A 10297-nucleotide genomic window follows, 5' to 3' on the forward strand; every position below is an offset into this window, starting at 1 on the left:
GGGGCTGCTGCGGGAGGGCGCACGAGACGGGCGGGGCTTCCCGTTGTTGCCTCCTCGACCCCGCCGCTCGCGGTACAGGACTCCTGGCTTCTCCGCTGGGCTGGGGGTCCCGAGCATGGACATCGTGAGGCGGAGAGAACTTTGGGATGGGTGGACAGAAGGATTCGAGGGAGGGCGGGAGAAAGGGAGAGGAAGGAAGCAGGTAGGCTCAGAGAACGGGGAGAAATCCCTGCCACGAAAATGGGGAGAGGGTGACACACGTACAGCACTCGCACTCCACCAACTCTCCATCTCCTGCTCTCTGCCCTGTAAAGAATACAGGCCCCACCCGCTCCACCCTCAATGTGTTTGGGGTCAGCTATTCCAGCGGGGTGAGGCGTCCCCTTGTGGGTGACATTGGCATGTCCCTGAGGACTGCGGATACTGAGCACCTTTTCCTGGGGTCACTGCCGTTTGCATTCTTCTTCTTCTTCTTTTTTTTTTGAGACGGAGTTTAGCTCTTGTTGCCCTGGCTAGAGTGCAGTAGAGCGATCTCTGTTCACCGCAAACTCCATCTCCCGGGTTCAAGCGATTCTCCTGCCTCAGCCTGCAGAGTAGCTGAGACTACAGGCGTGTGCCACCATGCCTGGTTAATTTTTTGTCTTTCTAGTAAAGACGGAGTTTCTCCATGTTGGTCTGGCTGGCCTCAAACTCCCGACCTCAGGCGATCTGCCCGCCTCGGCCTCCCAAAGTGCTGGGATTACAGGCGTGAGCCACTGCACCTGGCCTGCATTCTTTTGATACCAGTGGGCAAAGGGAGGTCCCCAAACGCCAGTGGGATGGCGACCCCAGCCGGTGTCGGGCTCTAGACACCGCCCGGCAAAATGAATTCAAAGACCAATGGGAAAACAGAGAAAGGACAGAGATTTGTTGTAAAAGGCAAAGTACACACTTACATAAAGGGACTGCAGGGAAACTCAAGAGAGAGGCAGGCGCAAGAGGGCTTGGGTGAATAGACACTCTCTATTCCGTTCCACTGATCTAAGTGTCTATTTTTGTACCAGTACCACTCTGTTTTGATCACCATAGCCTATATTATAGTTTGAAGTCAGGCAATGTCATGCCTCTGGCTTTGTTCTTTTTGCTTGTGATTGTTTTGGCTATTTGGGCTCTTTTTTAAATTCCAAATAACTTTTAGATTAGATTTTTCTAATTTTGTGAAAAATGACATTGGTATTGATAAGGATAGTGTTGCATCTATAAATTGCTTTTGGTATATGACCATTTTAGCTATATTGATTCTTCCAACTCATAAGCATGAAATATTTTTCCATATATTTGTGCTGTCTCTGATTTTATTCAGTCATGTTTTGTAGATTCTCTGTTTCCACACAAAATCTAGCAGAATCACTCATTTGTTACTCCATATCATGGAGGAAAAATGAAATAACATTACGTCTTTACTGGGTGATACAACAAAATTCTAAACTCAGTAGTTTTTTGGGAAATAGAATCCTTCATTTAAATATCAGTACAGAGCAATAAATTACTAGAGAAAACAATCATTAATATAATTTTTGCTTATTAAATAATTATCTTTCAGGACACGGAAAGAAACCCTGGAGGTCTGAACCATAACATGATTGTTTCACTGACAATATCATTTGTAAGAAAGAGGTCATCACTCAAAGAAGTACTTGATTTTCCAAACAAAAGCAGAAGAAAGAAAATGCTGACATATCTTGTTTAGTCAGCCAGATGTTAAGTTCAGGAATTCCATCAGGTAGCACCAAGAGAAAATGCATAAAATGATAGGAATAACCACTGGTAAAATTGCTGGCAAAAGGAATCAAGGCAGTGAAGGAGCTATTGGGTCCATGGTGTCATCACGATCTGCTGGAGGCCTCTGGACATACACAGTACGTGGTGAGCAGGTGGCCACCCAGAAGGCTGCGATTGATCAAGACCATGCTTACAGGGGCTTCTTGGTATCATCTTTGACCTTCAGAAAGGACACAAATGTTGATTACAGAGGTGGAGGAGAACCTGGATCACTTTTCCAGGGCAAGCTTTCCCTAGTCACTCCACCTGTCAGAGCCCCCTGCACTAAAGGACTTGTTTTTCCTTTGAGCCCCAACCCTGGTGCCTGCAGGTTGGACCAACCTCCTTCCTCCTTTGTCACATCACAGAGTCAGCCCAGGCCCTGCATCTGACTAGGGGATGGAGTGGAGGGTCCTGCAGGACTGAAGCTGGCAGTGATAGGCCTGCTCCTGCACTCAAAGCCCTCTCTACCATCTGACAAGAGGGCCTAAAACATGGCAAGGGTTGGGGGGAGCCCATCCAAAGAGAGGGCTCTGTATTCCTGTGCCCTTGGCCTTGGGTGGGCCTGCAGGCAAACATCCTTCCTTCCCCTTCTTACTCAGCCTCTCCTCAAACTGGGAGAAGCACCCATAGCTGTGAAGGTGACAGTCCCTGTTCCACCTTATCCATTCCTGGTCCAGCCCAGTGGTGCCCACGGAACTCCAGCAGCAGCTCAGCTCCCCCTTGTCTGAGTCCACTCTGCTCCAGGCATGGTCATCAGCCAGCTCAGGATCTGGGGTGTGCAAAAGGTGGATGGCAGGGGAGCTGCTTCACAGCCTGGACTTGAACACCATGGCTCCATGGGACTGACTGAGAAGGTTTTTAAAAACCTTCTCAAGAGAAGCCTCTACTCTTTGCCTTCCACCTTAATTCCTGAACCCAAACCACTTCCTGTGGGAAGGCAGTCCTGCACTTCCTCGTTTTGAGTTAGGTGTACCAAGGCCCTCCCAGCACCCTCCTCCTGGGATAAGACCCATGTCTCTCTCTTAGCCTCAGAGATGGAATCCCACTTCCCTTTTCACACCTCATGTAAAGGTACACGATGCATGTGACCCAATTAAGAGGACTGACTGCCCATATCTGAATTCCTGCTGCTGGCAAGCCATACACCCACCCATCCTCAATAGGAACCTGCTCTGAATCAGAGCTGAACTTGCTAAACCCTCTCAAGCTCAATAGACCCTGAGCCTTGGTATGGGCCCCTCCATTTCCCTCTGGTCTCTGAAGGTGAGAATCCATTATAACTTACGGCTGAGCTTCCCAGGTCATTGCCAACAAGCGACACAAGGTCTCATTCACCTGTCTCATGTCAGGATGAGAAGATCCTGGCCATGGGGAGGGGTGGCACTCTGGGAATTCTCCATCCTCATCCTCCCTCCTCACCCACCTGCTCCTTGCTTCCCTCCCAATTCTGCCCCCATACCTGTCACTCTAAAGGACTCTCCTTAGCAGCCAGGGAGGATGAAGCAGGGGAGGATGAGGAGGAAGCTCCAGGGACTGAGGGTGGTGGCCATGGCTATGGATTAGGCTGTGCCTGGGACACATGAGGAGGCACATCATGAGGAGGCAGCAAAGAATGAGGGTGGTGGCCATGGTGCTGGGTTGGGTTGCACCTGAGGACACAGTGCATGGTACTGAAATGGAAACACAAGAGTGACAACACTTGTCCAGGCCCCAAATCTGAGGAGACGCCTCCTCAGCTCCTGCTGACCCAGGTCATCCTGGAAGGCAAAGGTTTTGTACCCTCCTGCTATGGGGCAGCCTCTGGTGCCCTGGGGTAGGAAGGGAGGGGGTGTCCCTGTCCTCAGGGAGCTCACACAGCTGCTGAGGGAAGCAAGGTCACAGCACAGCCCACCCTCCTGCTGTGGTGGAAGAAGAGGTGATGCCCGAGGGCTGGGGAGGGGAGGGTCTCAGGGCTGGCATTTGAGGTGGCTTTGATGGATTTCCAGAACCAGACCAGGGAGAAGAAAGGAAAAGTGATTCTCAAAAGAGGGAGCACTAAGGAAAAAGGTCTTAAAACAGTGACACCCATAGTTTTGAGGCTGGTGAGAAATCCACAGTGCGGACAGCAGAAGCAAGTGCAGTGAGGAAGAGGAGTCAGGAGGGAAAAAGGAGAGGAGGATGAGAGAGCACAGGCACACCAGTACCCCGAGGAGGAGCCCCCCACAAGGGGGTCATTTTAACAAACGTATATACTGGGTTGACTGAAGCTGAACTCAAGAACTAGTGTCTCGAGATCACCGTTTCTGATATTATTCCAGATCCCTATTTCTTCTGTTACCTCCTGCACTTGGCTCGAGGGTTCTGCCCATGCCCATCAAGAAGTCCCCAAGCCATCTTGTGCAATCTCCCATTGAGATGTAATGGAAGTACATGGTCACATCCTTGTCATTCTCCCACTTTTCTTTCATCTTTCTGGCTCCAGGATGAACTGTTGTCCACATTCTGTTCTCTGAGTCAAAGAGGAGGAAGATCTGTCCATCGAAACTGAACTGCCAAGATCCACTGCTGTGTCCTTCGACTTTCTGCTCACAAGACATCCTGACCTGCAGGGTGAGGGGTTCTGCCTCCATCAAAAGAGAGAGATCAAGTCTTGACACAATTTGAGCCCCCATCCTGTTCTCCTTACAATTTCCTGGCCTTACTCTCTGCCACATCCTGGCCTTGCCTCTAGACCTCTTGCACAGTAAGATGACCTTCCCATTTGTACTTTTACATGAAAACTATAAATGCCTCTAACCTACCACGGTGTCTGCTCCCTCCTGTCCTGGGCCATCTGAAACTTACCCCTGGGCGTGTAATTCTCCTGCTGAATGTCAAGCAGCTGCTGGATGAGCATGTCCACCACCTGTCTCAGTACTGGGTTCTGTGCTTTCCAGGCCTTTGTGACATTTGGTTTCTTCCCCAGGGTACTGATGGGTGTGACTGTCTTGTTGCCACAGTCATAGTGAAGAAAAGTCTTTTTATCCACCTGGCCTTGAACCGCACACCACCGTGGTCCAGGTCTGCACTTAGGGATGATGGTGATGTCATAGCAAAGAGAGTGAGGGTCTGTGGAGAAAGGCAGGTGAGGGTTGGGTAGGGAGAAAAAGAGCCCTGTGTAGCCCTCCTCCACACTGTGACAAAAGGATGCCTCTGGAGGGCTGGGCTGGCCCAGAAAGGAGTGCCCCCTCCAGAACTGTGGTGTCCATAAGTTTAAGGCGAGTGCTCCTACTTTGCATGAGGAGGAGGAGGAGGTCTCTGCCTGTTGAGAAAACCACATGTCCCCAGACATGTCCCACTGCCCCTCTGTCCACATCAGTCAACACATGACCTTGCTAGAGAGGTGCCAGGCCTGCTAGAGGAGGAAGGGCCTGGATGGCAGAGGATCTTCAGCAGCAGCCCAAGTGGACTGTGGGAGGTGAGAGAGGGTGTGGGGGCTGCCCCTGAGGATGCTGGTGCACGGTGGGATGGACTGAGGATGGAAAATCTAACTAACTAGGGTTAATTAGAGAAAGAAGTTAATTTTCATTGTCACAGAATTTAACATGTTGGCAAAGCCCCTGGTGAAGTGCTCATCTGCTATGAGGATGCCTTCCTGAAATGAGGATGCCTTGGACAAAGAGATGGTCCACACAGCAATAAATAGAGAATCTGAAAATCTAAAGCAGATAGTAGAGGGAGCTTACAGGCTCAGAGAAGTGCCCATGACAGAGGGGTCTGAGTGTGAAAATCCAGGACAATTTCCATCCACTGTGCTCATGGGAAGCCTAGAGGACTCCTGTTTACCCAGCATATAAAGAAGGCTCCATGAGAAGGCACCAATATGGGATAAAGCTCAGGGATGCCTATTGCAGAAGGCCAGGGTTGGGGGTAGGAGATGCTGTTCCTGAAATGGGCTCCCAGTAGTAATGGGATGAAAAATTCTTAAATAACAGATTCCAGGTGGAGGCTGTCAACTGTCAGGAACAAGCAGGGTTCAATGATGGAAATGATTAGAGAAGTCACAATGCCAGCTGGTGACCTCAGCCATACAAAACTTTGCCCATGGCTCATAGAACAAAGGAGTTCAAGATCCCAAAGAGATGGAAATCCAACCCAGATACTGCTGGATTTAAGTAATTACAACAAACAGAGATAAAACAAATGATGAATGACCAGGAGGCTGAAAGTAGCCAGTCCATCAAGAACAAGGCTGCTTTGCCCAATTTACATAATTAAGCCACCTCTCATACCCTGAACCCATGACTACAAGAAGACACCAGTTTCCAGTGAGGAAGGTCCCTTTAACCCCACAGTAAGAGCAAGTATTCTTTGTGGCTTTCTCCAAAGATATTTATGGCCACTAGAGTTTGCTGTGATGGGCAATTTTGTAAATATATAAAGGTGTGCAGGGAATATGTTCTCCATTGTAACTACTCAACTCTGCTGGTGTAGCTCAAAAGCAGTCATAGACAATCCATGAATGATGAGGGATTAGGGGATTAATAATGCCTTAAGTGCCCAGTGACCCAAGACCCCCGAATATCCTAGAGATACATGTGGTTACAATGTCTAATTGCAAAATCGCAATACAGATTCTGTGTGAATGTTCAGAGGCAAGGCAACACCACTCACAGCAAGGAAATCTCAACATTAAAAAATGACTCCTGTAGAGTACTGTGCCTTGGCAGAGATGGGGCCTTTAGTCATGGAAGGGCAGTGACCATGCAGCCTCAGAGCTGCCCATTACGGGTATGGTTCTCACCCTGTAAGTCATTAGGAAGGTAGGCACAGCAGTGAGAAGACGCAGGTGGTTCTCCTGGGATGGGCAGGAGCAGGGCCACAGGGAACCAAGAAGCTGCACAAGCAGTTGGCCCCGATCCCCAGGACACCACATGGCTGCACCCTCTCACCCTCAGCTTCAGGGAAGGCCTCAGGGAAGGTGTCTGATGGCCCCTATGGAACATAGGAGCATCAAAGGAGGGGAGAGTAGGCCCCGAACCATGGGACTCCCACTCCCATCACATCCATACCACCTAGAAACTACAGGCAAGGTTGGACCACTTTCTACTCTCCAACTGACACCTGAGACACCACTTGGAGATGACACCATAGGGGATGGGGCACTATTCACTGGGACACTGTAATCCCCTCATTTGGGGTCAGCAACCTAGGACAGGGTCTAAATCTGGTCCCCTTCATTTGCAGGTTGCCATTGCCTACTGTTGCTCTACAAAGTGACAGGACTTGACACAGAGATGGAGAATCCAAGGCCTGCAAAGATCACAGGGCATCCTTCCTCCCTTTCTAGAAAGGGTTTACTGACCCCTATCTACACAGTGACTATTCTCTATGATGCTGACTCCCCAGTAGGAAGAATAGGTGAGTCTGGACCCCAAGGACAGAAGTGGGCGCCTCTACTCACCAGAGTTCCCAGGGTCTCCTGGAGGGAATGGTGATTCCCATCCCCTCCTGCACAGGTTCTGTGTGGAGCTTGGGGTGTGTTTGCTGGGGTGTGTCCTCAGGCAAGAGGCAGAAGTTGCCGCGTGGTGTAGGAGGTGGTGAGGGTCCTTTCATGGATGGGGAGATCTCTGGGGTGACCAGCTGGGCTGAGGTGGGGAGTAAGAGTATGTGACCTGGGTGGTGTCAGTGGATGGTGACAGGAAGGGTGGGGGGTGTCTGCTGAACTCCTGGGTTCAGGTGAGTGTCTGCAGGAAAGTGCATGGAAAAATTCCAGGGCAGGCAGCCCTGGGGGTGGTGGAGGGTTTGTGTGGTGGAGAGCGGGTGAGAGCAGAGCAGGCCTGTGGCTGGTGGGGCTATCCGTGATTGTGTCCATGCGAAACCCCTTTCATCCCCGTCCTGACCCCAACTCAGGTTCCGGGGCTCTGGCTTCTCCTTTCCGAGGGTGGTTGGGACTGCTGGGCTGCACCAGTGATACCCGACCCATCTCACCCTCTTGCAGCCCCCTGGCCCCTCCACTCTCCCGAGGTTCCTTTCTAGCCTCCTCTCTGCCCAGCTCCTCCCCTGGTGGGAGAAGCAGGTGGGGAGAGTGGATCTGTCGGGAAGGAGCTGCAGAGAGGAACTGAGCGGGAGGCGCAGTTCCGGGAGATGTGCGGATTCTTCCAGAAGCCTCCCCTCCTCCCAAGCGCAGTCTACAGCCCCTCAGGCTTGGCCCCGCCCTGTTTAGGCTCCATTCCTGAACTTACCTGCCCGCACCAGCGGGACAGCAGGAGCAGAGGTGGAGGCATAGAAGGAAGGGCGGGCTGGCGCCTGCTGCAATGGGGAACCTGGAAAACAGGCCCTGGATCGCTTGGCGGCTCTCATGGAGTGAATGTCAGGTGGATCACAGAGAGATACAGTCATGGAGGTCAGGTGTGGAGGTCAGGTCCGGAATAATGTGGGAGGCTGGAATGAAGTCTGGAGCAGGAACAATGGTAACTGTGGAAGACTCAACAAAGACTGAGTATAGCTGAAGGAGCTGGGGAACAGAAAGTATATGTGTCGGTGTGAGGAAGAAAATAGATTTTGGAAGTTATGAGAACTGTAGAGAGTGAGTTGAGCATAGTTTGTAATTTTGAGGTCCTCTAAAACTACAGGACAGCGGCAGACACCACACGGAGACATGATGGCCAGCCTAAAACAGTACGGTCAAGTTGTTTGGACAGAAAGGCTACAGGGCGTGGTCCCGGTCCATGTGTAAGTATTCTGCCTGCACAGCCCAGTACTTCAGCTGTGTGTAATGAAAAGGGTTGGGATGAGTCAGAGAGAGCTAGTGTGGGAGCAGTCTCTAGAAGTTTCTTCAAGGAAGGAAAAGAGGAGTAGGGGAAAGGATTTAGGATCTATGGGGTCAGCTGGGTTTCCCTTTGTGAGTATGTATAATGGTTTTGTTAGGACATGCAAAACCAGGTATCCAAAGGTGAAAGTATCCAACCATGCCCAGGAAGGAAAGGAGTTGTTGTTTTCTAAAAGGCGTTGGGGATTGAGAAATTAGCAGGACATGATCAGCAGGGAGAGCACGGGTTTTCACGAAGAATTATGCCAAGGTAGGTAATGGATGTGGAAGAAATTTGAGCTTTGGAGGGGGATACCCGATATCCTTTGGAGAATAAATGTTGAAGGAGCAGAAGAGTATCTTGTTAAGAAGACTCAAAGGAAGGACTACAGAGTAGAAGGTCATCAAGGTATTGAATAAGGTGGGAAGCAGAGAGGTGGAAAGAAAGTAAGTCATGAGAAAGAGCTTGGCTGAAGTAATGAGGGCTATCCCAGAAGCCTTGTGACAATACACCCCAGGTAAGCTGCTGGGACTGATGGGTGTCAGGGTCAGTCCAAGTAAAAGCAAAGAGAGGCTGGGATGAGGGATTCAGGGGAATAGTGGAAAAAGTGTCTTTAAAATCAAGAACGGGCTGGGCGTGGTGGCTCACACCTTTAATCCCAGCACTTTGGGAGGCCGAGGTGGGTGGATCATGAGGTCAGGAGTTCAACACCAGCCTGGCCAAGATGCTGAAACCCCGTCTCTACTAAAAATACAAAAAATTAGCTAGGCATGGTGGCAGGCACCTGTAATCCCAGCTACTCAGGAGACTGAGGCAGAGAACTTCTTGAACCTGGGAGGCAGAGGTTGCAGTGAACCAAGATTGCACCACTGCACTCCAGCCTGGGTGACAGAGCAAGGCTCTGTCTCAAAAAAAAAAAAAAAAAAAAAAAAAAAAGATCAAGAACAGAATAGTGAGTTGTGGAGGAAAGTATTGAGGACAAAAGAGTGTACGGGTTGGGCACCACAGGGTGAATAGGCAAAACAATTTGGTTGATAAGGCACAGATCCTGAACCAACCTGTAAGACTTGTCCTGTTTTTGGACAGGTAAGATGAGGGAATTGTAAGGAGAGTTTGTAGGCTTTAGAAGCCCATGCTGGAAGCGAGCAAGATGGCCGAATAGGAACAGCTCCAGTCTCCATCTCCCAGCGCGAGCGACACAGAAGACTGGTGATTTCTGCATTTTCAACTGAGGTACTGGGGTCATCTCACTTGGGAGTGCCGGACAATCGGTGCTGGTCAGCTGCTGCAGACTGACCAGGGAGAGCTGAAGCAGGGCGAGGCATCACCTCACCTGGGAAGTGCAAGGGGGAAGGGAGTCCCTTTTCCTAGCCAGGGGAACTGAGACATACAACACCTGGAAAATTGGGTAACTCCCACCCCAATACTGCGCTGTAAGCACACCGGCACACCAGGAGAATATATCCCATACCTGGCCGGGAGCGTCCCACGCCCACGGAGCCTCCCTCCTTGCTAACACAGCAGTCTGCGGCAATCTAACCGCAAGGCAGCAGCGAGGCTGGGGGAGGGGCGCCCGCCATCGCTGAGGCTTAAGTAGGTAAACAAAGCCGCTGGGAAGCTCCAACTGGGTGGAGCTCACAGCAGCTCAAGGAAACCTGCCTGTCTCTGCAGACTCCGCCTCTGGGGACAGGGCACAGCTAAAGCAGCAGAGGCCTGTGCAGACA

General features: G+C 50.8%; 1 protein-coding gene across 1 annotated transcript in view; it reads right to left on the reverse strand.

The window, feature by feature from the left end:
* Positions 1-3284: 3284 nt before the first annotated feature.
* LOC116418818 (UL16-binding protein 2-like) overlaps positions 3285-10297 on the reverse strand; it is a 16487-nt gene continuing 9474 nt past the window's right edge. Inside the window, 7 exon segments of the mRNA XM_031935697.1 lie at positions 3285-3327; positions 3395-3473; positions 4121-4402; positions 4627-4890; positions 6714-6756; positions 8007-8044; positions 8047-8087. Of these exon segments, the coding sequence (XP_031791557.1) occupies positions 3285-3327; positions 3395-3473; positions 4121-4402; positions 4627-4890; positions 6714-6756; positions 8007-8044; positions 8047-8087 (790 nt within the window).

This window comes from Piliocolobus tephrosceles, chromosome 5 (assembly GCF_002776525.5).
Source record: "Piliocolobus tephrosceles isolate RC106 chromosome 5, ASM277652v3, whole genome shotgun sequence".
In the NCBI taxonomy this organism is placed as follows: domain Eukaryota; kingdom Metazoa; phylum Chordata; class Mammalia; order Primates; family Cercopithecidae; genus Piliocolobus; species Piliocolobus tephrosceles.